The following is a 27,786-nucleotide window of genomic DNA, read 5'->3' on the forward strand; positions in this document are numbered from 1 at the left end:
GTCATTTCCTGCTCCATAATAACAGCCCGGCTTCTCTCACAATGATGGCGCTCACGCATTGTGTGCACCGTACAATAATCATTCTCAAAACACGGCGGTGAGAAACCACAGACAATGTCCGTCAGCACAGATGCTTAGCGGTGGCGAAAGGTCACACAATGGCATTTTTGTTTGTGTCTTTGGACTTGAGTGGAGCTTTCTCTGATTCAGAGATGACTTCTACTTTCACAAGCTGCTTGGATCACATCTGCTCTCTACTCTAGCATGACATAATCAAATGTCTGTAAGATGGATTGGTCAATTTATTAAGAAAAGTTCAGGTCTGAGAGAGAATGACAACTCTCCACATTTACATTCCATGTCTCCAACTTCCTTAAAAGTTGCAGACATGGAAATGGTGCCCCATGAGTAAGAGTACCATTTATAATGTAACAAGACCACCATGATGCATAACAGTACTAAAAAGCCCTGCGGGAAAAAAAACAACAGAAATGGATCCGTCTGAAGTAAATTAACCAAGACAAATGTGAAACAACCAAAAGAAAATACACAAAAAAAAAAACAAGTTAAATGAGATGCAAAATGAAAATGGACTGAGATCGACCAAAGTCAAAACATCTAAAACAAACAAAATAACTACAAAGAATCTGTAATAGAGCAGCGTAGAAACAAGCCAACCAGTAACCAGGTAACTCCAGCGTTATATGTTTGTTGGGTTGTGTGTTTTTTTCCTTTTGGTGAATGGGATTTTATTTTTAACATAATGCTAAACAGATGATTGCGTACACGTAAATGTGCCAGAATCCTGGACTTAAACGTTTTTATTCTAAACCAACAACCTTTTGTCATGCCTGTTTTTTGAAGAATGGACTGTGGGGAAGATGAAAGCAATTATACATTAGTTTTTTAAATCTTATGTACTAAAAGCATGCATAGCCTTAAAAGCTCTGTTGTCACATTTACAACCACAAACTTTAATTCATTCTAATGCGAGTTTATAAAACAGACCAACAGAAAGTAGCTGCATGGTGGCTCAGTGGGTAGCACTGTTTCCTTAAGGTCTTGGCTTTGATATCAGCCTGGGCTCTATTTGCCCCAAACATGACTGTCCCATGAGTTGTTTGTCCTGTGTAGTCTGTGATGGACTGGCGACTGGTCTAGGGTGTACCCAGCCTCTCACCCAGTGACCGGTGGAGGTAGGTACCAGCTTCCTTGTGGCCCTAGACAACTGATGGATGGAAAAGCTGTTTAAATCTTGGGATATTGTTTTGTAACATGACCCTGCTTGATACATTCCCTCAACCTTCTCCCTGACATGTCTGCTGTGTTCCTTGGTGTTCATGATGCTGTTTGTTCTCTAATGTTCACTGCATTTATTCTGAGAGTAAAGGGAGCGGATAATCGGGTAACTTATGAAGGCAAATACTCACTAGATCCTATTTATGGACATCAGAGTTAATGGGGGTTAATAAAAATGGAAAATGAAAAGCACCTGCACCATAAAGAGACCCAGCTGAATGTCAGGGCGTATTTCGGGGTTGTGCTACTTTGCTGAAGCCACCTCAGATGGCTCCCTGCATCCCTAACAGGCCACTGTCATGTTGTGGCTGACTGGAGGCCTTGCAGTCCTTTCAGTTCTTAGCCCAGGATATGATTACCGGTCGCACAAGCACTGCGGTTTATCTGTTGCTGTAAACTGAGCAGAATACAGTTTAAACCGGAATTCGTGTGCAGCACTGTATCCTGATGTGGCCAACCGAGCATGTGTGCGAGTCTGAGGTGGATGCTGGGGTTTGTGCAGGGCGTGTTTGGGACTGGTTTGGGCCATGTGGTTGAGCTGCTCATGATCCCCTCAGGCACGGGCTTGATTATTATCTTCCTTTCCTGAAACATGGTGTTGATGCAGCCTGTGTTTTGCCTTTTATCTGCCAGAAATCATGAATATGCAAAATGAAAAAGGAAATATGGACAGGGTGTAAACTAGACATCAGTTGAGTGTGCGCTGTACAACTTCTGGGCCCAGTGACGCGGTGGTGATTGATTACATTCGGGGCTCACCTGCGATGCTCTTCCTCTTAATCTTTCTTGCTCTATAGTAGACACACACAATCACACACCGACACACACAAAGAGAGAGGCAGAAGTCACCAGTCAGGGAACAATATCCTGCTTAGAAGACCCTTCACAGCACACTCTCATAAATCACTGAGACAGAGCCACCACCCTGACTGTCAGCATGTTATTATGCGCCCACTCTCAGGTCTGCATTCTTCACAATATAAATTCATTCAATTCCCCCAATCCTACTCCTCTGCCATGAACGCACGTCATGAAAAAAAAGAAGAAATACGAGTTCAATCTGAACACACACACACACACACAAAAAACCCTTCCTCACCTGCACTGATTCCCTCTGGCTACGCTCAAAGTGCACACCATCACAACGGCGGCCCTGTGTGCCCCGAACCCACCGCGGCCTTCTGCAACCGGCCATTCCTCAGTGACAGGGTGCCGGGACGAGGGGGATGAGAGGCTCTGAAGGGCGAGGGTGAGGAGTGGATGAAAGCCTCCGCGGCTCGGCAGCCTTGTGCAGGTGGCAGGTGTGATGCGGCCGGGTGCAGAAGCGCGAGGGCGAGGAAGAGGAGGACAATGAAGGCGTCTGTGACCCTCGGCGCAGCTGCAGGAGGAGGGGAGGAGCAGGGGCTGACAGACGAGACAGTCCGACAGGAGAGAGGAAGGGGAGAGGATGGCCCCGGTGAGCGCGGAGATGGAGATGGAACTTCAAACGGAGGATTGGGTTTGTGGGTGTAGAGAGACACATTCTTGTCTGGCACGGAGTAGGTAGGGACATGAATGGGTGGGGGGTCAAAAGTAAGGCTTGGGTGAATCAAGCCCAAGTCTACAGACGTATTCCTCCTGTGCGGATGTTACTGCGCCATGCGCTTTCCCCTCAAAGCCTCTTGTCTCTGTCAGTGTGCATACTGATGTCAACCACTCTCTCTGTATGGATTTGTATTGATGAGACAGTAATCCTCTCCCCTAGCTGCCCTTGTGTGAAACTGTCCACAGCTCCCACTAAGGCCCACTGATCTCTGCCACATGGCGCCCCATCAAAGCATCGACGGTCATGCCTCTCAGAGCACGTTTTGCCAAACATGCGCAGAGTGGCTCGCACACGGTCCCTCGGCACGGAGGATAAGCCGCAGATGAAGGTCTCTAGCGCCACGCCAGACTTTGTATCATCTTGGATCACGCAAAGACGGAGTGAAACAAGGCTGGTCTGTGTTAAAACAGACACACGCCTGTGCTTGCTTCCTACTTTCTCTATCGGACCTGATTAGAGTGACAGGGGCACTTCCCATTGGCTGTGAGAGTGGCCCTCTCCTTTCCAGGGCAGCCAATTTCCCCTACTCCAGAGCTGATAGGAAACTTTGATTGTCCACTCAGTTCAGGAGAGACAAAGAGATTTTTCCTCCTGCAATCCACATATCGCTCCATCACATCTCTGCCTACAATACCCTCACTCCCCTCTTCACTTGCCTTGTCCTCTTTCCCTCCACCATCTCTCCTTCTTAGACTTTCTGGGCGTATTTCTATGAAGCTATAGCCACTTTCTGTTGCGGGCTGCAGATGGTAAGTCCATTAAACAGGCACTGACTACTTTGATGGGCAGGAAGTTTCACTTCATGTGGTGACATCTGCATCCTGTGACAAAATCCTACCCCCTGTGCATGATTTACTCTGTTGGCTAACCACCATCCACTGATAGCATTCCTTGATGAGATACATTTGCAGACCTGCCGCATGCAGAACAGTGCCATGGTCTTGTTGGGTGTGAAGTAAAACAAGCATGGATTAAAGATTGGGTCACGCTTAGAGAGGCTTCTGAACATATCTGGGTGGGTAGGTGGGGGTGAACAGGAAACATCTCTCCCTTTCTCCCTCCACCCGAAGCTGGCGCTCCATGAGAACACACTTCCTGTCAGGACTCCTCAAACTTCCTGTCCAGCCACCGGGAATCCCAGCTGGAACATTCCAGCTGTGCGCCACTCCTCCCTCTCTCCTTCCCTCCCTCCCTCTTCATCCAGTTTCTTTGTTACAGAGTTCATTGGCAATATCCACTCACATTTATTCCAAAGCAGGAAGAAATCAAGGTGAAAAAAACTCAAATCTCCCATTGGCAATTTTTACATCTGCAGTCTGGACAGTTAAACAAGCAAAAGAAGAGAAGAAAAAAAAATTACATTCCAAAGGAGAATAAAACAAAGTTTGGGTAGGAACAGAAGCCGAGCAAGTCACCAATAGAAAGACCTGAATCTGTGAATAGAACCAGATAATGTGAATCAGAGTGGTAAGACAGAATCAGAAATGTGAAATCAGCTATCAACACGAATGTGTTTTCTACAAAACTGCCTTTTCTAGCTGAGGAAAAACAGTAGCCTTTGTAGCTAGTCTTATTCCATTCATCCATTGTCAATACCCTCTAATCCTCGCAGGTGTTGCCTATCTCCAGGGTCATTTGATAAGAGGCAAACTACACCCACAAAAACAATTTAGAGAGGCCATATAATCTAACAGCCATGTCTTTGGACTGTGGGAGGAAGTGGGAGTACCTGGTGACAATGCAAACTCTCTGTAGAAAGATGGGGATTCAAACCCTGAACTGTTTTGCTGCAAGGTAGCAGTGTTACTACCATCTGAGCCACCATGATGATCTCTTATTTGTTCCATAAAATGAACAATACATACGACATTTCACATACAAATTATAAAAGTAAATATATACAATAAAAATAGATTAGTGGAAGTTTAGCAGTCTCATGGGACGACGGATGAAAGAGTTATGGAATCTGGTTGTTCAGCAAAAAATATGACAAACATTGGGGGTGCTGTGGTGGTTAAGCACAACAGGCCATTGCAGGTTCGATTCCTGGCCTGGTGACCTTTGCTGCTTGTCTACACTCTCTTTACCATTTTCCTGTCTTAGCACTTTCTAATAAAGGCCACTATAAAAAAAACTTTTAAAAAGATGAGGAACATTGAAATTGAGGAAGTACCAATGGCAGTTGTATGGGGACAGGTGGAGACAGCTTCATGAATAATCTCTGATTGTAATCAGAGGATGACTGATCTAAAAACACAGAGGTCAAACGTTGTAAAGGAAAAAATCCTTAAGAATTCCCAGAAGTCGCGCTTTATTTAGTAAAAGGTTCCTGAAATATCTTTAAAGGTAGTTCAGGCCTTTAACCTCTTACACCCTCAAGGGGTATAAATAAATTTAAACTTAACATTTTGGGCAAAACCTTTATGCGGAATAGTTTTTGAAAGATCAAAGCCTCTTTTAGCAGATAATAAAAAAAAAAAAAAAAATTTAAAGGCACGTGGAGCCTTTGTTTACAGAGCGAGCCGAGGTCCTGTTGCAGCTGGACCCACCGGTGGGTCCGTCGGGTTCTAGGGGTTAAGGGAGAGTGGAGGGAAGAGAACTCTGCTGTTCAAAGAAGTCAGAAGACCTGTTTGCATTGGGCAACAGAAAACATGTGGCAGACGGTCGTCCTGTCAGATTAGACCAACGTTGTTGGTCTTCGTTTAAACGCATGCGTGGATGAAGGTTAACGCAACACTACACCCTGAAAACACCATCTCACATATGATGGTGGCAGATGCAGCAGGTTTTCTGTTCAGCAGGAGGATGGAGATGCAAACGACTTGAAACCGTTCAAAAGCACATTAACATCTCAGAATGATCTAGTCAAAGTCCAGTCCACAATTCAAAATCTGTGACAAGACTTTGAAATCATATTTCACAGATAATTTCCATCCAAATGGCCCAGCTGGAGCTGATGTGAAATGAAGACTGAACAAGCATTTCAGAATTCAGACGTGCAAAGTTGGTGGCAGCTGTAATGCATAGTCAACTCAGCAAACTTTCCAGAAATGTATTCATAAAATACTTTGAAAATTATGAATCCCTTTCCTTTCACTGCAGGATTACTACTTGTGTTGGTCCACCACATCGAGTCCCAACAAAAGGTTTGTGTAAAAATATTTTTTCTACGTACCATATCTCGAAAAACGTGTCAGTCAGTTCAATCACGGAGTAACGTCTCCTGACCGAGCCCCGCTGCTGAAGTTCATGTCTTTTTCGCCAGGGGTCGCTACATAACAGCGCATTCTATTCCCTCTGCAACTCGAGTCTCGCAGCTTCAATCACAAAGGTTCCTACCTTTCCGAGGTTTGCAGCCCCCTCATTTCTACGTGCACGACTTTGTGTGAAAGCGGGTAAAGGTTTTCTGGGCTATTAGTCTAATGGCATGAAATGAAAATGGCACAGGCATGCTTATGAATGCGCCCTGACACCGGGGGCCCCATATGGCGGAGGAAAAGAGCAGGTTTGGTGACTTTGCGTATGACCTTTTCGGAAAGAGAGCTAATCCCGAGCTATAATAGACTCCGGGACCGATATGGAAAACTGCAGGCCCGTTATCTCGGTTGTCTAGGAGACCATCAGAGCACCGGAGCCGGTGGAGATGCGGCGGTATTAAAAGAGAAGCGTGTGTGTGTGTGTGTGTGTGTGTCTCTTGGAAAAATATTTTTGTGTTTTTTTTCACCCCCTTCTTTTTTTTTCTTCTAATAGTGTCGCACAAATATGCTGAATCACATCTTATAAACCCGGAAATGCTTATTTTATCCCTTCATTTTTGTTTCTTTAGTTTTAAATTCAGAATAGCAAAGAAAAAGGTTCGCAGCGCCAATACATCAATGGGGTTTTGTCATTATTCCTTTAAAAATGAAAACTCACTCACCTGACATCAATTATAATTTTTTTAAAAGGTCTGATATGATTTAAATGGGAGCTGAAATTGGCACAAAATGCCACTGCAGTTTGTTAGAAAGATACCAAGAAAGAAAGAAAGAGAGAGAAAGAAAAAAAAGTCAGGTTCATTTGGCCTGCAGATAACAGGGCTGGTAAAAACCAATGGTGCTTGTTAATAACGCCTCCGTCCTGTTGTGGAGGTGAAGGTGGTGCTATCATAATTAGATGTGTTTATTAGTGAGGAATCAACTAGGAAATTAGGCCTTATCATGTTATCTTCACCCCCCCCCCCCCCCCAACACACACACACACCTCGGTGTTGGATAAATGAAAAGTTTATAAATCATTACCGGCCAAATTGACAAGGCGTCGTCATATATTGCCTAGCAACACAATAAGCATCCCAAAAGGTGACCTGAAGAAATCAAAGAACTTCATCTAACCTAAATAAGATCAATCAGGCAGATAGGCTTCGCATTATAGTGACGCGTGGTTAATATTGTATTGATGTGCAAAGTGCGTCTGGCCAATAAGCTCCGCGTGTGACGCCAAGTAGAGTCTATTGGTGTAAAAAAGGAAAATAAAACGTGCAAATATGTCTCTTTCCCTACACGCCTATCTGTCTGTATCAACCTGCAGCATCTCTCCCCCCCACCCCCCCACCCCGCCGACCCCCTCCACCAAATGATGCATTAGATGCATTGAATGTATTTGTTGTGCGAGTTTGAAAAGGCGGCGATAATCTGGGAGGGAGAGATAAGGAACACCAATTTATTCAGCAGCACTTTGGACCCTGCTTCCAGCCTCGGTCGGCGCTGACACCCCCAGCAGTTTGCTGATAACGATTAGGCCATTTATTATCTTCACGGAGAACAAAGATTGCGTGGTGCCGATGAAATATTACCCCTGGTAATAATCAGAAGGAGAAGGCATCCATAATGCGGTGTGCATATATATATATATATATATATATATATATATATATATATATATATATATATATATATATATATATATATATATATATATATATATATAATCCTTAAAATATAATATATATATATAATCCTTAAAATATAATATATATATATATATATATGTATGTATATATATATATATATATATATATGTATGTATGTATATATATATATATATATATATATATATATATATATATATATATATATATATAATCCTTAAAATATAATAATAATAATAATAATAATAATAATAATAATGTTTTTGCTGATGTAAAAATTTTTCACAAAAAATTTATTTTAAATTTAATCTGAGCTAGACGTCATTGATATTTGCTGCCTAAAAGTCAGACCACAAAGAGCCCACAGTTGTATTTTTAATCTAATAAGATTCTAATTAAGGTGGTAATGTTAGAGGCATCAACGCTAAACTGAACTATTGCTTTAGGGATAATTAGATTCATGTTGAATTCAGGGAAAGAAAAAAAAAAAGGAAATAAACAAATAAATCGGATTCCCCCCGGGTCACCATAAACTATAAACTACATCACACCCAGCCCACATCTTTAACTTTTATAAGTTAAGTGAATTTTATGATTGTGATGATGAATTATGTTTGTTATATTCACACTAAACAAAAATCTATTAGTAAGTCACATCTTCGCTCTGCTGTTTTTAAGCATTTCACGGTGATTCCGGCAGGCTCCACTTTTTTTTCTTTTCTTCCTTTCTTTCTTCTTTTTTTATCGTCTCCTTTTTGTGTGCGTGTGCACTCTGGGGAGCACGAGGCCCGAGTAACAGAGGTCCTCGCGCCCCTTGCACCTGCCTGGCTGCGGCGCCGCGCACGAGTCCAGGTCGCGTGCAGGAGATTTTAGGAGCTTTGCATGTTTTACAAAGTTTGCTGCTGCTCTTCTGCTGTGTTGGGGGGCATAAAGCACCAAAAGGAGAGGAGTGACGGGGGAGGGAAGGAAGGAGCAGGGCGCATTTTTCTCCTTTAACACATTTAACAAAGTGGGTCGGAGGGGCTTGTGGGGGAGGCAGAGCCTGAAACCACACATAGCCAAATCTCAGTGAGTTAATTAAGGCGCAGGGAGCTGTCAGAGTTCTCTCAATTTGGGTGACCGTCAAACTGAGAAATGAGATCAAACATACACGAATAAAGCAAACAATGAGAATTCAACCTACAGAACCGGTGCAATAATTAGCATACCTTTTATTTAGGTCGATTTCAACCACTATTTCTGGGTAGAAATATGCAAGTTTAACATATAAAAGAGAAATACATTAAGTTAATTGTTAGCAAAACTTTCCTAACTGAAATCCCGTGCTCAAAAGAAACGTGAATTGATTTGTAGCTAAAATGTTGCTGAAACTGCAACCACAGTAAATGACTTCCCCATGGACAAGAAGCTAAACTTGCTAGCTAGTCTGGTTTAGCTAAAGCACGATACACCCTGAGACTTCCCAAACTTTCTAAAGCACAAGCCTTATGAAGGTTCTGCAACTTTCACCAAATTTGATTTTTTTTTTCTTAATACAACCCATATAAACATATCCTTACAGTAGAAGGATGCCACCACACACAACCAGTTGACAAAACCAACATCTCCAGTAAAATTTTAATCAAAAAGTAGCGTTTCTTACCAATATAAATCAACATCCATGCCTTTCAACAATTATTTAATATTATTTTTAAAAAGCATGAAAACTAATATGAGTTATAAAATTGTACAAGAGTTAATTGCCTCATATTTAATTTCTCCACAGTACGTTTTTATAGTGTAAACAATTACTAGCTAGAGGGCCTTATGAATGACTGCTGGGTGGCACAATCTTTTTTTTTTTTAATAAACTATTTCTGCAGCTGCAATAAGAATAATTTTTAAAAGTGCTTCAAATAATTTACGCATCATGTAATAGTTGTGCAGCCATTATGGTTTCCTTGTAGCTTCCTTTAGCTTAATGTTATTTTAAAGGGGTATTGTCTCCAACAGGCCTTTGTACAAACAATAGTCACACACTATAAAAAGGAGCTTTGGAGAGTGATGAATACTAGTCAGTAAAATTATTAGCATTTTACTCAATCCTAATATTCAATAATGGGTTAAATTCTAATATGGGCTTCTTTATTTTGATAAGAAAACCATCCTGAACATTTTAATTATCATTTAACTTCAGACGTGGCTTCAGTGAGTTGTAAGGCATCCAGCAAAGAATGGTGAGACTGTTATGTTTATGTCGGTTTTATTAAGTAAAACAACTTGGTAAAGGCTAAGAGTTATCAAAGGACTTATGGTTAATGATATTTCTCCGTTTGAGGAAGAATGCAAGTAAGCAACTTTAGCCAGATGTACAGTAGCACATAGCTGTGGTTGTGAAAAACAGTCATTTCAATGCCACCTTGTTAGAACAGATTTTCAAAGTTTACCACTGTTTCAGTAACATTTCATGCCCTGACCGTAAATCAGTCAGGGAAAACAAAAATGGTCTGAATAACTACACAGAATTTAAACTAGTGACACGACTGTAATGAATTGGATGGACATTGTTGCATTGATCCATTAGATCAAATTCTAACAGTTTTAACAGTGTGACGGCATCGTGACGGTGTATTTTACACAGTTTGGCACAAACTCAACAATAAATTTACATTTATCCGTCATTTTAAACACACGTTTTCATCTAAAGTCAAAAGTAGGATGACAACTAGTGCGCATGTACAGGAAAAAAATAAAAAAAATTAAAAAGAACGATTCTTCATTGTGAATCGATGTGACCCTGTTGGCTCTCCTCTCATGGATCAGGTATAACCATCCGCTGTCAGTGTCTGTATTTAACCGAGACCCGGAAGACAAGCCGCTGGCTGGCTGGCTGGCTGACGTGCCATTACGTCGGGTTGTGTGCCCGTAGTCTCTCTCTCATCCAGCCACACAAGTTTTCAGCTCTGCACAGAGAGGCTGTGACAGAGCAGACAGGAGGGAGAGTCAGAGCGCAGCGGGGTAGAAGCACCGCTCTCTGCCCGGCGGATATTACAGCCTGTTCGGAGACCGATAACTTCATTAAATTCCCTGAACCAACGGGACAGGTGTGGACACTTTTCTTATTTATTTATCATTATTAATTTTTTTTATACTCAGCGTTATTATTTTTGGAGAGTGAACCAGAGGGAGCCGCTTTCACTGGACGCGCTGTGACTTCAAAACAGCAGCCCCACGTTTTCTCTCAGTGGAAAAGGTAAGAGATGTGTTTTAACACCGCAAGGCTGCGTTTTCAACAATTAAAAGGAGGAAATAATAATAATAGTAATGATAATTAAATATAAAGTTTGTTGAGAATTATTTGTAAAGGAGAAACAAATAACTGTAATCAATTAGGTTGGCAGGTTGCATGTTTTTTTGTTTGTTTTTTTTTCTTAATAAATTTACCCTCAAGACTTACTGTCGCAAATATTCCAACACTTACTGACAACTACATTAAAAATCATTATTAATTTTATACAATGAAGGGAAAGAAGGGGCTGCATTTTTGTCTTCTTCACAATTCGGCGTTTTTAATAAATGCAAGCAATGCAATTCAACAAAATAAGAAAAAAAACAAATGCATTTGAAATTGTAAATATATCCCAACTACTAACTCCGCTCACCGCAACAATGACGCGCCTGGCGGGAGTGCGCACTTTCTAATATTTCGCTGTATTACCGTGCAACACACATACGGCCAATAACAGCGCTTTTTTTTTTTTTTTTATGCGGCGCGCCCCGCGTCGCCTGCGGGAAGGGAGAAGGTGCTCCGCTCCTGGAACAAACCCCCTCGATCGCGAAAATGGTCCAGTTAGTGTGTCATCAGCATTGTATTAGCGGCGACAACAGTATTCAATTGTCACGCATTTGAAACGCATAATGACTGCGGCGGTCCTCTTTCATCAGCAGACAGAGCAATCACACCCGTACAATGGTGGAGCCGAGGCAGGGGGCGGGCTGGGGGTCTCCGCAGGCATGCATGGAGCAAGGAGCACACGCACACACACACACACACACACACACAAACACACACATGCGAAGACTGACACCTTGTTATACCCTTTTCAAATACCTGATGGTTGATTTGTGTATATTATTCAAGCAAAATGCAATGGCGCCACCAAGGGAGGGGTGAGGGGCGCAAAAGGCCACCACTGTAAATTGGCACATTACAGCCCTGATCCATGCAATAAGTACAATATTTTTATGAGTATAGATTTAGAAGTATATAAAAAAAACAAGGTGAGGAGATCTATTGCTTTCTTTGTTCATTAAATACAGATTGTTGCAAAAAGCAAAATATGAACAGTTTTTCATGTCTGCGCTTTCTAAGGTAGGAAATCAAAGATTGAATCTGTAAGGAGACAAATCCTTAACTATAACAGAGTATTTTTACATATATATAACCTCCAAATGGCAACAGTATAATAATAATAATAATAATAATAATAATAATAATAATAATAATAATAATAATAATAATAATAATAATAATAATAATAACAATAATATAACCCCATATAGTCACTCCTTTTGAAAAGTCTCTGGAGGCATCCCTGATTTCACCAGTGACCAGTGAAACAACCTGCATTGTTTAGAACGTTTTGCAAAAAGAATGTTGCAGAACTTTTCTGCGCTTTCTTTTCTGCACCCTCCATGACCTTTGCTTTCTCTGAAATGTTGTTTATTGTTTTGCTCATTCTTAAATAAGGGAGTGGAGTGGTGCCCTCCAAGCAGCATCCAGTCCCCCTCTCACAACGGTTTTATGGTCTTGTGTCTGGGTGCTTGTGTCTATAAAGCCCTCCCCAGCGCCCTGGCTCAATCTAATTAGCCGTGAGTAAAGGAGACAATAATGCTTCAGCTGGTTTGTGTCATTCTCTTCTCTCTGCCTCTGCTTATCTTCACAAGCCCCACTGTGGCTCTTCACATAAAGATACACACACACACACACACACACACACCTACACACACACACACACACACACCTCTCTAAGCAGCACGCAGAGCCGGGCGCTGCAGTCACACACACCTCCACTCCGGATAATGATGCATGACCGTGCCCAATGGGAACAAACAGGTAGATAAAGCCAATCCCATTTAATAACGCCGTGGATCGGAATGATAATCTTGTTGTTCATTAGCCGCAGCGGCCGCAGCATCCGCAGCGGCCACACGGCGACGCGGCCGCCGCGGAATCCCCCTCACCGCCACTCGTGCAGGAGGCGTTATGAGGAAGAAGTGTCCTCCGGCGAAGGCGTAGGACAGGGTAGCATCCTTAGGTGAAAACAATAATGCCGTGTCCTTGAGAGAGACGGAAAGCAGCAGCGTGTCCCTCCCCTCCACTCACTCCACACCCTCACCTCCGACACACTCCCCCATCTTTTGTTGGGGTGCATATACAAATGGGATTAATGAAGGTATGAATTACAGAGAGCTAAATCCTGCTGAGTAATCCATTTGGCAAACACACAAACAACAATGGGCATGCGGCAGCCACTCTCCTGAGCCTGGGCCTGTGGTGTTTAACGCAGCCCAGACAACACAGGCTGACCACTTGGCTCGGTGACACCTTACAGTATCCATATAAAGTGTCCTTTCACTGCAAAACCGCAAGACCAACGGCATCAGCAGCCACTCAGGATCCAGGATCAAAGAGAGGCGAGCCATTAGATCCTACAGGCTCAGCGATTAGCCAAACTCAGGGTCGCTAAATTCCTGTAAGTAATGCTTTACTGATGACTGATCATCTATGAAATACATTCAGTTACAGGACAGAATATGAGGGTAAGAATGTTCTTATGCTCACACCTGCCTAATTTGACAATTTTCCCCCTCCCTTTCTTGAATGCAGGCTACCATAGACTGATGAAACAGAGACTGTTGGATTAAACTAATAATGTTGATATAGTTTATATATATTTTTGGGTACATTTTTAAAATGTCTTTTAAACAACAACACCTTTAGTCAAACTCCAAACAACAATTCCAACTTGCTAGGTTAAATTTGCTACATTTCTACTAATTATTTTGTTCATTTTTCTCCTCTGGTTTGTTCTCCCATCCTAAAAAGAAACAGATAAGTGGTTTAAGATTAAGTTGTAAAACATTAGTGTAACTGTAAGAGGTCCTGACAACAAAAGCAAAGCTACCATGTCAAGATAATTACTTCAGCTCAGCTTGTTAGGAAGCTGCAGCTAGTTTTGCTAGTTTTGCTAGTTTAGCTAATTTAGCGACAATACCAAACAAGCCAATGCTTGCTAGCTGTATGCAAACCTAAGTTCTTGCTTTGACACAGAAACATCCTTGAGAGAATACTCTAACTTCATTCTCATATTTTACCATTTTAAAATTTACAACCAGTAGGCTAAATTCCAAGATTTAGACAAGCAGATAGGAACTATATGGCGTACTAAACGTAAGGACAGGAAGTCCTCTGACACCGTGATTCCCCAAATTTCAAGCAAAAATAAAAATATAAGAAGGTCATGACCCCAACTCTTGTTTGAACATACAGGTGTTTTTACCAAGCCAGTTAAAAAAATGGTACAATGACAACACAATAAGCATCAACAGCTATCATATTAGCCACCATGTTTGTCCTGTTCTTCATCTTTACAACATTTCTAATATCCATAAGCTTTCTAATCGTCATTTTTGGTATTTCATAAGAGTACCTCCTGACCGCAAAGTTATGTTTTTGTGACCTCAAGTGGGGCCTCGACCCCAGCTTTGGAAGCTACTTCTCTAGCAGGTAGAAAAACGTCCACTGGGCTGGTATGAAACATCCAGGTGTCATGAGTTCTTACCTGAAAACGTTGGGTACAAAACAAACAAATGATCAACATTCAAATGGGCAAGCAATGTATTATTAAAAACTCTATTTTGAGTAGACATGGCAAAAAAAAAACAAACCTTAAGGTTGTGAAACTATCAATCCATTGTAATTTATATGTAAACGAATCTTGTTTGTTATGGAACCAAAACTGATTGTAGTGCAAGTCTGAATGCGGTTTTCTTTAAGTCAAAGTCATTTTAAAGCTTTAAAAGTTACGAAAAATAAACTGATCTTATTCAACCATTATTGAACATTACATTTAAAAACTTATGCTCAACTAAAATTCTAATAATTCATATTTAATACTCTACAAAATTCTTTTTTATAGTGCAATCTTCATTGCTGCCATTGCACACACCCACACTAATTTGTTGATTTTAAGAGTTGACAAGCTCAAAGGGGCCAAGCTCATCGGCCCCTTGCCCCTGGCAACATGCCAGTGATTTAATGACTGCTGACTGACACACACACGTACACACACATTCACACACAACGAACCAGGAGTGTATGATGGCTGCTCTAATGACCTGAACAGAGGCGTCGTTTAATGGAGGGACTTCTACCTGCTAGAATGTCCACAGGTACCTAAAGTCTCACGTCACTCAGTCCACTGCACATTTTCGGACGTCAGATCAAGGCGTCTGTGTGTCGGATAGTAAATGCCCGGGAAAGCCTCCATTTTTTTTTTTTTTTTGTACGTGTCAACCACAGTCGCGAGCAACCAACCGCATGTTGCGCATTTCAAGTTTTATCTAACGCAAAAAAAAAAAAGAAAGAAAAAGAAAAACAAGCTAAACACGCCTATCGGGTTAACGTAGCCCGCCATTTTTTATTTGTTCTGAGTAGTTTTGAGTCCTCGCGCAGGTGAGGCCTCGCGCCCATCTTCTGCGGCCTCCCTCGCGGCGCCCTGCGGGCGCATATGCAGAGTGGCTCCGACTGGCTGGACCCTGTTTTCTCGGGAGGAATGTCCCGCTCCTAATTAAAGACAATTAGGGCGCTCCCCGCACAATGCAAAGAAACCCAGTTTAAGGGGGTCATAAATTCACTCCTCCTCTGTTGGTTTAAGAGGTGCTAAAATCGCTGTTTATTTACATAACAACCCTATACAAACAATAGCACTTACTTGTTATTATTATGATTATGATTAGAGAGCTATAACACACCCAATTAATCGCATCTTGCGTTCGGATAGGAAACGAGTAAAACAAGATCTCTGTCCTCTCGACTGCTTAATGCAGGAAAAGGGAAATCATATTAATACTGTGCAAGCAGAATTTCCTCCCTACGTTTGACGTCTGTCTTTAAGCTCTTAAAAACGCTTATTGGTTATTAAAAAAAAAGTTCACTCCGTTTGAGCTTCTGGCGAGAGAGAGTGAGAGAGAGAGAGGCAGAGAGAGAAGGAGAGAGAGCGAGAGAAAGACAACATAAAGTGGGCTGCTGATTGATAAGTCGTTTAGTTTTGTGGGGGTTGAGGAGAAATAGAGAAATTTAAAAGCAGGGAGAAGAGAGAGCGAGGATGCGGCGAGCCAATTGTGGCAGCGCGCTCCGTGATTGGCGCAGAGCGACGCTCCACCCCGTCCTGGCTTGATATGGGAATTTACTGGCGCCAGCCGCATCAGTCTGCGCCACATCTCATTAATGAGCCCGAGCTCTGCACGGATCAAGAGGTTTAGCACATCCAGCCTGCGTTTTGTGCGTGTATGTGTGTGTGTGAAAGAGAGAGAGAGAGATAGAGAGAGAGTGTGTGTGTGTCCCGTCAGCTGATCGGAACCGCAACAGGTAGCTACTTACCGCAAACGGGACAGAACTTTTCCCTGCGTTTTATTTTTGTCTTTTTTTTTTTTTGCAAACACGGGATGTGCTTTAAGACTCACACACACACACACTCTCTCTCTCTCTCTCTCTCTCTCTCTCTCTCTCTCTCTCTCTCTCTCTCTCACACACACACTCACAGCTGTGCTCTTTACTTTGCCAAAGCCGCAAGGACCCGCTAAAGCTCACTTCACGTGTCACTCGATACGAGTAGATAAAACACGCAGGACGCTCCTTGTTTTCCGTGGAAGGAGGGATGCAGAGGTGAAAAGTTAACGCTTTGCTCTCATCACTTTGCAGGTCATCGCTGAAGGAGAAGGAGGAACGCAGCGCTATTTAAGGATTCTATTTCTAAAGCCGACAAACAGCTGGGAACTATACACTGGAAAGAGGAGAGCGAACTGACCGATCAGGAGACGGAATCGGAGGGGTGGGGGGGTAGAAAAGAGAGAGCCGAGCCATGGAGGTCGCAGCGGCGGATCAGTCGCGGTGGATGGCGCACCATCATGCGGTACTGAACGGCCAGCACCCGGATTCCCATCACCACAGTCTGAGCCACAACTACATGGAACCGATGGCGCCTTTGCTGCCCCAGGACGAGGTTGACATGTTTCTGAACCACTTGGACTCCCAAGGGAACCCTTACTACACCAACTCCCGGGCGAGGGTGACGTACAGCCAGGCACACGGTGAGGACGAGCGCGGGTTTATAGAACAATACGAAATGTAAGGGAACTAGCGATGAAAGTAAGAGGAATTATCACAAAAATAAATTATATATAGTAGTATGTGTGTCACTCAATATAATAATAATAATAATAATAATAATAATAATAATAATAATAATAATAATAACGATTTCATTAAAATGAATTCAATAATAATAATAATAATAATAATAATAATAATAATAATAATAATAAAAATTGTGATAAAATTGTAAAAAGCTCCTCCTTACATTTCTGGGCCAATTCACTGACATAAAAGGGATTTCTAGCAAATGACAGCGAGAGGAAAGGGAAGTATGTCACTTAACCCCTCCGTGTTGGGGCAGGGGTTCTGCAGAGAGAGAAAGAGAGAGAGAGAGGCACTTCCCGGATATAAAATAAAAACCGCAAATTTACTAATAACAATCTTTAGTCCGAGAGCTGCAACAGGGAGGAAAAGATAGCCAGCCTGTACTGTCCAGACCTGGAGCTGCTTTGATCTGCGATCAGCGGGACTTTATTGTTTTAACAACTATGGGGCTGTTGTCATTTTAGTGAAACGAGGCCTATATAATTAGATAGTAATTAGATCTACAATTTAAAACCGGCCTGAACGTTTTATTTACGTCTGGAACTAAATGTCGGATTTGAGTCACTTTGAGGCTTTAGCTGGTGAGATCTTTTATTTTAACTTTTACAACTTGTCTCAGGATTGTTCTGCTCTTAAAGTTGTGGAATAAAACGTGACATAAATGCTGATTGTATTACAGAGAATTCAATAATAATTTTGTAAAAAAAAAAAAAAAAAAAAATCTGTATTTTCAGCTCGCCTCACTGGAAACCAGGTTTGCCGGCCACACCTCATCCACAGCCCCGGCATCCCCTGGCTGGACCCCGGGAAAGCCGCCCTGTCCGCCGCGCACCACCACAACGCATGGGCGGTCAGCCACTTTAGCAAACCCGGCCTCCACCCCGCCAGCTCCGGATACCCGTGCAGCAGCAGCGCCGGCACGGCCTCCGTGTCCTCGCTCACCCCCGCGTCCCACTCCAGCCCGCACCTCTACAGCTTCCCCCCGACCCCTCCGAAAGACGTCTCCCCGGACCCGGGCCCCACCTCCCCGACCTCCACCAGGATGGACGAGAAGGACTCGATCAAGTACCAGGTGCCGCTGACGGACGGCATGAAGATGGAGAGCTGCAGCCCGCTCCGCGGCGGCCTGGCCTCCATGAACGGCCAGGCCGCGGCTACTCATCACCCCATTCCGACCTACCCGGCCTACTCTCTCCCCACGCCCCACGAATACAGTGGCAGCCTCTTCCACCCGGGCAGCCTGCTCGGCGGCTCTTCCTCCAGCTTTACGCCCAAATGCAAAAGCAAAGCCAGGTCGAGCTCAGGTGAGTCTCTGATGTTTTCGTTCCTCCGCATTATTATCAGATTATTAAGCCAATTAAAACGATTTATATTCATATTCACCCGATCCAGCCTGTTACGGAGCGCACACATGTTTTATCTGGCACGGTAATAATGTTAGAGTTGTTGTTGTTGTTGTTAAACATGCGGATATAATTGTGTATGCATTGCCTTTAGGGTATTTGCATATTTTGCCTGAGCTCAGATTTGGACCTAAAATCCCTCCCTGTGCAGTTTTTACATTTGTTTGCCACTCTGTCAAAAAAGAAAAAAAAAGAGGAAAAAAAAACTTTCATTTCTACGCAACATTTCCTCTTTGACACCTCTTATCTTTGTTCCGTCTCACTCTTTGCAATTTAACTTTAACGGGGGGGGTGGAGTGGGAGGATGGGGGCTGGGGGTCAGTTCAAGAAGCAATCCACTTCAGGATGAAAGCTTTCAATCAAATCACGGCAAGATAAAAAAAGGAAGTTGGATGCTAATTGTTCAACTAGTCGATTATTCGTGAATATCTCAGATTCCTCTGCGTGTTTTCAATGGAACAAATCATTGTGCAATTATTATACGAAACTGACAGAACTTTGCAGCGACTCATCCGGTTCTTTTGGTTACCCTCCGTCAACCACAAACCGCCTAATTGCTACTTCTTCTTCTTCTCTTTCGTGCCACAGACTATTTTCTTTTTCTTTTTGTCTTTTAAACGTGGCCTTTTACTGCGCTTCGAAAATAAAGCAGTCACGACGCCCTGGCTCCTGCCATATCCTGTATACCTCCAAGTGAACAAATCACGACCTCAACCCCCCTCACCCCAATCCCCCGCCCACCGCTCTCCACAGTCCTAACAAAGCCCAGGCGACAGAGTCCTGCTGTTTGTGTTTTTAAGCATGGCCTTGGCCCAGTACGTCCACAGTGGTGGACCCGCTTCTCTGTGAAGATGAGAATGCATTTTGTAGAGCATTGAGTAATCATCATCGGCGCTGTTTTTTTTTTGTTTTTTTTTTTTTCATTCTTGCACTTAAAAGTCTCACGGTGTTAATATTTTTTTTTACTTGCATGTTTTTGGTTTAGGGGAATTGTACGACTCTGTGTGCTCTCCACTAATGGGAAACCAAGTGAAAATAGTGATAGAAAAAAAAAAACACAACTCTTGTAATGAGTCAGTAATTTCCCCACATTGTTTCACTTGTTTTCCATTGAATTAACAAAGAATGCCTTGCAGCATTAGCAGCTTGTTAACTACTAATACACCAGTCAGCTAGAAGTCAGATATGACTACGCTCATTTGTAGGTCAAATTCTGGCAAATCTTATATATTTTATATTTTGGATGCATCAAAAAAGAGATGCACTGTGGGACAGCTTTTCATATTTCTTTGAGTTTTGACAGTCTGATTCCAACTTTGACCTTTCCCACTATTTTTATTCTAAGGAATAATGAATATAACACAGAAAATGTGCTGCAGGTTCCTTGATAAATGGCATAATTAAATTCTAACAAAAGAAGGTAAAAACAAAAGGTCCACCTTAGTAATTTTCATCTCTGACTAGATCATTTCTGCAGTTGGAAAAATCTCTTTCGTTTTGTGATATTCGGTTGTCCAGAAATTGGTAAATTTTCTCTTGATTGTCTCTGATAGATGTTTGGCTGGTTAAGTAAAGAAAATTTAGATTTAAAAAAAAAATCTATTCATTAAATGTATTAAAAATCAAAATTTTTAGTCCATAAATGCCTAAACCTAAAACATTCACTTTGCACTGAGCTAGAGATCAGAACTGGCTGATGTTTTTTCTTCATCTGTTTTTAATAAGTGATCAAAACATCAAATATTGTTTATTTTTTGTTGCTATTTGTTTAGTGCATCAAACCTAAAGACGACCAAGATTTTCTGTATATAAACTACTCAACAAAAATATGTATTTTAATACATTTTTTTCAGCTTCATAAAAATCAGATATAGACTAAAGGGACGTGAGATTCGACACGTAAACTGATACAATCTTGCATTATCCTGTTTTCTCTATCAAAGTACCTTCAGATCAGGTTTTATCTTTTATTTTTTACTGGAAAAAAAAAATTGAACCATCAGAACTGGCAAGTCAGATTTCAAAGAAAATTGGCAATAGGTATCAGCAAAGGAGAAGCTCGATCGGTGCATCTCTGCTGTTAACAAATCGTTCTGGATGCAGTTGTGCAATTTATCAGCGCTGTCATCTTTCTAAACTACACCTGGGAAAATGCTGGCCGCCCGACAATCTGGAGTGAATATGAGCTGTTGTGGCAGGAGAAATGCTATAGTGTGACATTTAAAACAAGCCGTCCAGTCTGTGCCCGAGTCAGTAACACAAACATATCTGCTGTACGGCATTCAAAAAAAAAAAAAGGCCTCTTATCTGTCAAACTCTCTGCCCGGTGCCTGTAATGTTGATTGACTGTTGTACAAAATGCCACAATGACATTTCAGCTGTCAGCACGAACACCTTGCAGTCCTGCAGCTTCCTGTCAAACTGACCTCAAACCGAGAGCTCTTCCCCCATCTGACTTTCTTGTGCTCGGTGCTTCTTCACCCTTCCCATTTTCTTTTCTTATTTCGACACAATGCGTTGCATAAAACAGAACATAGAAGTCACGGTTGATGAATATTTGCAGCTTTAATGAGGGCCTCTTCAGTCTGGTCGCCGGACTTGTGAAACACTTAAGAGGAAGGAGAAGGGAGGTCTAAGAAAGATGCATTTCAAAAGGAGAGCCTAGCTTTGTACTCAGGTCAGATTCCATTGTAGAGCAAAGGGTGGGACTTTGTGTGTCGCTGGCTTTATAACAGGAATAATGAGATGGTGCTCTGGGGAAAAATAGGGATTCTTGAAGTGAATTGTCGGTTTAGCAATAGGCTGTTTGAAGTCAAACCTGTAAGGGAGAGACGAGGGCATGGACGGAAGATTAAAAAAGCAGATTTTTTTTCTGTCTCTCTCTCTTTTTTACCTACAAAGAATGAGCATTTGTGGTTTGAAACCAGCTCAAAGTCATTATTAGCAGCCAAGTGACATGCAAGCCTTTCGTCAAGCCCTGCGACACTGTCTGCCACATTTAATACCTCCAACTCGCACTAATGCTTCCTCTCATGGGTGCCCACTGAGTTGATAAATAATGTAGTCCTAATTTGATGGTGTGTCTCATTCTTCTTGTTGGACACCTCTGGACATGCTCTCGCCGCCTCTGGATCGGTTTACACGGAGCCGTTTGTGTCCGTGACAACCGCTCACACTTTGCTACACCTGCACGCCGATGCGGACATTGTCCCCGAAGCCGGGCGGATTTTCTCTTCATGTTACAGTGCCATCTGGGGTCACCCGGCGCGGGATGGCTGCCCGATAGCGCCGGACAGCTGCCACATGTGCCGCCTCTGACAGAAGGTGAACTTTTTAATTATATAAAATTTCCTTCCCTTGTCTTCCTCCTGAACTATATGCAGAGGGGCGAGAGTGCGTGAACTGCGGCGCCACGTCCACCCCTCTGTGGCGGCGGGATGGCACCGGCCACTACCTGTGCAACGCCTGTGGACTGTACCACAAGATGAACGGCCAGAATCGACCGCTCATCAAGCCCAAGCGGAGACTGGTGAGTCTCTCGACTCTTGCTCTACGCCCCGAAGCTGTGCTCCGAGAGCCGGCTACCCAAATATGAGCACAAAGCAGATGCCGGCAGCACAATTCCAGGAAAGTTATATTTTCCCTATGATCTTCCTGGAATTGTTTGTCCCTCTCGCCCCCCGACGATCCGCCTTCGCGGCCTGTTACAATACTGCTACTATTGCCATTGTTCCTGCTATCGTTATTGCTGGTACTTCTGATACTGTTACTGATACTGATGCCCAGGCTGCTTGACTTAACACCATGATGGAGTCAATGGAGCGGTGGGAGGAGGATGCTCACATCTATCTATCTATCTATCTGTCTGTCTGTCTGTCTGTCTGTCTGTCTGTCTGTCTGTCTGTCTGTCTGTCTGTCTGTCTGTCTGTCTATCTATCTATCTATCTATCTATCTATCTTTGTGCCTTCCTGTACATGCTGCTTCATCATCCTTTCCTACTTGTAAATAACCAGTTTAAGATCCATGCTCTTAAACCATTGCATATGATTATTACATTTTTTTCTCTGTCTTTGAATCTGTTTATGAATTATGGCACTAAATAGTCATGAAAATGCTCAAATCTCATGTGTATCTTAATTTATTTGCATTTAACAGTGTGCAATATTTATATTACACTGTTTCACTGTTTGTTTTGGTTCTGATTCTCGTTTGGGTCAACTGACTCTATTAAAATATGACAGATTTGAAACTCTGACCATACTAAAATAACTCTAGTCAACCTCCTGGTGGTGGACATCGTTATTTATGACAGTATTTAGTGGTCAGACTCCTTACAGTAGACTACGAGGAGATAAAAAAAAAGTGGGTACAAAACGTCTTCTTGTTGGATATGAATAGAATGTTCTGCTGGAGAACAGGACCATTTCCTAATGAACACGTGTCTGCCACCCCTTATTTTATCACTTACTTATCTTGCTATAGTTGGGTCAAATTAATACCACTAGCATCACTACTACGAGTAACATCAGCAGGTCAATGTTGCTTCAGATTTTTCCAAAGGCTATAGTCCTGTTCAAAATGTTCTCATAAACATTAGCTGGTAATTAGTCTCACCATTAGACGATCTCTGAAGATACTTCTGATTGGCTCTTTTTCTATTTATTTGTTCCCCCCTCCGCCTCCATCACCTCCACTCCGTTCCTTCTCCGTGAAAGCTCCATTAGCCCGCATTTTCCACTGCCCATGTGGCCGTGCAGCATTTTTGCATTTTCAGCTCAAGTGTTTTTCAGAGTTGTGTTCAAAGGGGCATCCAGTTGTTTCCTATCCGGATATCTGGCCGGGCCAGATAAGGAAGTCAGGCTCCCGGCTGTTTCCGCCTTCACCCGGCGCGCAGCATTCTCTGCGGCCGCGGCTGACATATACTGTAAAAGAGATTATCACAACACTGAAGGAGCCGCTTATGTGTGAAGAGACGGGCCGAGAGGGGCGGCCATTGGAAAATAAATGGATTTATGGTCCTCCTCCTGTTTGTCATTCTGTGCGGACAGAGGTAAAATGTTAATGCGCGGTTGTTGTTTTTTTCTATATTTGTTTATAGAAAAAAACAAACAACAGAAACGCGTATTTTGTGGATTTAAAAACAAAAGAGCGAGCATAGATGTTAGTGAACCGCCAACTCACCTGAAATTGATTTAAAAGGGAAAAACCTGAATGCTGCGTGTATTAAAAAAAAGAGAGAAAGAGAAAGAGAAGAGAACCGGAGGGGTTCGTGCGTGTTCGCTTAATGTTTCTCATTATGCCTGGAGAATTGATCCGCAATGGATGCGGGAGCGCATTGTCGGTGAGGACACCGGCTCCGCTTACACAACCTGTAGCGCAGCTTTTCCTGGATCAGGGCGCGCGCACTGGGACCCAACCGGGTCCTCCAGTACAAACTGGTAATAACCGGTTACGTAATGCAACGCACAAATTACCTGCAGCGACACGCTGAAAAAAAAAATAGAATGTGCGAATAAACGGGCAGATATTTGCGGAGCAAAAATACATAAATATATATTTTTATGCATTATTGTAAGAATGTGCGGTACCATTTCCTCCTCCCAAACTTATACGTAATAGCTTAAAAAAAAAGCTATGCCCATGTATATGTGGTCACCACATATAGGTTGGCTTCTCTATGAACCATGGAGATAAAGATGATGGACCGTCACACACATATTAATCTAATTAACTGCATGTTATTTTCATAAGTATCGTATTTTCCTCTAATAGTGACTCTAGATCTTTTTTGGGCCCGCTGACATACTCACCTCACAAACTAATCGGAACTCCAAGAGACAGAATAAATATTTTTTTGAGGTCACATACCAACATTTCAGTGCAGTAAACGACTATTTAATGCAGAAAATCAATTTCAATCTCTGCTTGCTGTCGAAAAAGTCAATATGAAACCATGAACACCGCAGAAGTACGAGGGGTGTCAAAAATGATCAGCACCCAAAGCAGGGGGATCTGAACCGCCACAAATGGAAAGTGGTTGTAATACACGGTGCAGAAAATTATATGCATTTAAATGACTTTTATGCACGAGTTGCTTCATAATATATGAAAATTAATGTAACAACAAAAATGCTTAAAATGGTTTAATTAGTACATGAGCATGAAAGTGAAAAAAATTCAATAGGAAGAAATGGCAAGGTGTGTACAAAAAGTGGGCATGAAGGGGAGAAGCTTCAATTAATAATAATAACAATATTCATAAATTAGAATATTATGGCTTAACTGATGCAGTGTCTATATGGGAAATTATGACCACAGGTGTTTTTGGAGCATGCCCTCAAAACACTGAACAGTTATGATTTTTTTTTTATTGTTATTTAAGAATTTGTGTCTCCTTCATTTTTATTTAAAACAAAAAAAGTTATCTTGAAAACATTAAATTTTGTTCACATTGTTGCTTCCATCCAAATTTAGCAAAACAAAGACATCGATTTGACCAACTCCAACCACATTTAGATGTTAACAGTGGTGTTTTTAACTAGGCATCTTTCTGTTTGCACCAGAGGTTTCTAAAATTGGGGTCAGGACCCCATTCGGGGTCACAAACCAACAAATGTGAGGTCCTGGGTTCCTCTTCGTGAGTCAAAGTAAACGGGGACAATTAGTTTAAAACCACCTTCAAAGGAGATGGAAGCAGTGCATGCAAGTAGATAATTAAAATATATTTACAGTGTTGATGTGTAGAGATATTATTTATACTGTCGCAGTCAGCCGACAGGGTCAGAGGTTTACTGTCATTTTGCAGGTTGGAACCACTTTAGAGAACAGACACTGTCGTCTTAACCACATGTTGCCCAGGGGTGTTGCGCCCAAACCGACCTGTTCAGAATGACATAATGGAGCATTATTTACAATGTTTACGTTCACTCTGTCTGCTCTCCTCAGTCTGCTGCGAGACGTGCAGGCACCTGCTGTGCGAACTGCCAGACCACCACCACCACCCTGTGGAGGCGCAACGGGAACGGAGACCCGGTGTGTAATGCCTGCGGCCTCTACTTCAAACTACACAATGTAAGTAAGCTTAGAGAGTGGACACACACACACCCACACACAAAGACTTTCACCCAAGTGTGGAGTTTTGGGTGGAGGGGCGAAGGTGGTGCTTAACCGGTTAAGTGGGCGGACAGCGTGTATCGATTTAGGAGTGTGCAAGCAGAGCCTGCTCACCCTGTCGTGCAGAACCCACACCGGTTGTCTCTTTTTATTAATCCGTCGTTGTTTCAATGGGGGGCGTTACTCCCCGGAGAGGCTGCCGGGTGGGACTGTCATTCAGTGTAACGGCGTCGGTTACACTGATGAGGATTTGTCTGAGGCTGCTCCTTTCACACCCAGCCTGTCCTCGTCCCCATGAATTCATATTGACCGGGAAGGTTCTGTTTGGCTCAGACAATTAGACAAAAGCTAAAATAAAACGCCCCTGACTGGCCCCAGAATGCAGCCAGTGGACATGCAAAGCAGCTGCTCATTATTTATGGGGTTTACTTTACACTGGTACGATTCATGAAGGGCAACTGCCATGACAGAAACGCCGTGTACATGATAATTGGCGGCAAGTGAGAGATTCCGGCTGACATTTTCGGCCGAAGTGGGGAGGCAAAAAACAACCTTGAAGCACAATAGTGTAGCATTCACACTGTCAGAGCGGCTTTTGTTTGGCATGCCTTGAGCTAATGTGCCCGCTCCTCAACAGGTCAACAGACCCTTGACCATGAAGAAGGAAGGCATCCAGACGCGCAACCGCAAGATGTCCAGCAAGTCCAAGAGGAACAAGCGGGCGGGGGACGGCTTTGATGAGCTCTCCAAGTGCATGCAGGACAAGGCCTCGCCCTTTGGAGCCGCACCGGGCCTCACCAGCCACATGACCCACATGGGTCACCTTCCGCCCTTCAGCCACTCGGGACACATGCTGCCCACCCCCACGCCCATTCACCCGTCATTCGGTCACCCGCACCACTCCAATCGGTCGCCTGTCTGGGCCGAGCCTCACTGAGGTCGTCCCTTTCCGCCCTAAGGGACGCAGGACCCACCGCATCTCCACAGACACTAAACGGCAGACTTGTGTCCTGTACAGCGGTTGATCGGAGTGCAGCGGCTTTCAGTTGGACTGAATGACCGAGGGCCTTGTCAGGCCATGGCCTCGCCGAGAGGGGGTGGCCATCGCGAACTTTTGTGGACTCTGTGAAGAGCTAATGCGACGAGGGGGTTTGTCCGTTCCACCCACCTCCTCCGTCCCCCGAGGCGAGGGGGGCTGACAGGAGAGGAGTGAATGGAGAAGCTTGTCATTCTTTTTTGTTTTGCTTATTTTTACTAAGTCACTTTGGTACCCACCTCTCCCTGACCCTGTAACAGGAGACTCCAGAGAGGGCCTGAAAACCGCTGTTTCTCACCTCATGCTCATACCGTCATACTCCGAGATACGTGCACCTCGTCCATCCCTGCGCTGTTGTTCAGAACTGCCGCCATCACACACACACGCGCACACGCACACACACACACACACACACATACGCACACACACAGAGACGGACTCCTTGGTGCTGGAAGCTGTCTTACATGCAGAACTGCTGAAAGGCAACAACCAACCAGTGCTCTCTTCACATGCTGGATTGTGCACCACAGTGCTCACCTGTTTTTCATAACTGTTTTATGGGAAAAAGAAAAAAGAAGAAAAAAAAAACACACCCCAACACAGTAAATAGAGTGTTTATAAATGCTTAATTGCTATTATTGTTGTTATATTTGATGTTATAATTATTGCTACGATAATTTATTTTCACTCTTTAATCTTTCACCGGACACACATGGAAACGTATGATTTTAATTACATGGTTATTACGTAAAGAAAAACACTGACCTGTCTTGGGCGAATAAAAGTCCCTGAGCTGTACGTTTTTATCATTTTTTTCCATCTCACAAAGAAGAGAAAATAAAGTTTAATACTGAAGTAATGTATGTCTCCAGAATTCTTACAGATGTACGTCCTAGCAAGCAGAGTGGAGAGAAAAGAAAAGATGAGGACAAAAATACAAAAAAAAAACTGAAGGAATTTCACATGGGTTATTTTTA

General features: G+C 42.9%; 1 protein-coding gene across 4 annotated transcripts; it reads left to right on the forward strand.

Annotated features, from left to right (window-relative positions):
* The first annotated feature begins 10,712 nt into the window (after positions 1-10,712).
* Positions 10,713-27,668, forward strand: gata2a (GATA binding protein 2a). 4 transcript variants are annotated; one of them, XM_088005416.1, is made up of 6 exons: positions 10,713-11,025; positions 16,759-17,147; positions 17,991-18,560; positions 22,043-22,188; positions 25,606-25,731; positions 26,411-27,668. In XM_088005416.1, the coding sequence occupies exons 2-6, from the start codon at positions 16,919-16,921 to the stop codon at positions 26,708-26,710; spliced, it is 1,371 nt and encodes a 456-aa protein (XP_087861542.1). In that variant the 5' UTR covers positions 10,713-11,025; positions 16,759-16,918; the 3' UTR covers positions 26,711-27,668. The 4 variants fall into 4 exon arrangements, with proteins under 4 accessions (XP_087861542.1, XP_087861539.1, XP_087861541.1 ...); XM_088005413.1 differs by having other exon boundaries at positions 17,991-18,559; positions 22,030-22,188; XM_088005415.1 differs by having other exon boundaries at positions 10,713-10,876; positions 17,991-18,559; positions 22,030-22,188.
* Positions 27,669-27,786: the final 118 nt, after the last annotated feature.

Source organism: Poecilia mexicana, unplaced genomic scaffold (genome assembly GCF_051168715.1).
Source record: "Poecilia mexicana isolate PSO_F unplaced genomic scaffold, ASM5116871v1 scaffold_5, whole genome shotgun sequence".
NCBI classification, from domain to species: domain Eukaryota; kingdom Metazoa; phylum Chordata; class Actinopteri; order Cyprinodontiformes; family Poeciliidae; genus Poecilia; species Poecilia mexicana.

Bases quoted from the DNA above. Each gene is read 5' to 3' on its own strand.
- gata2a (XM_088005413.1), top strand. From the start codon at position 16,919: ATGGAGGTCGCAGCGGCGGATCAGTCGCGGTGGATGGCGCACCATCAT. The intron at 22,189-25,605 runs GTGAGTCTCTCG...TGCTCTCCTCAG, and splicing joins TCAAGCCCAAGCGGAGACTG to TCTGCTGCGAGACGTGCAGG. The intron at 25,732-26,410 runs GTAAGTAAGCTT...GCTCCTCAACAG, and splicing joins TCTACTTCAAACTACACAAT to GTCAACAGACCCTTGACCAT.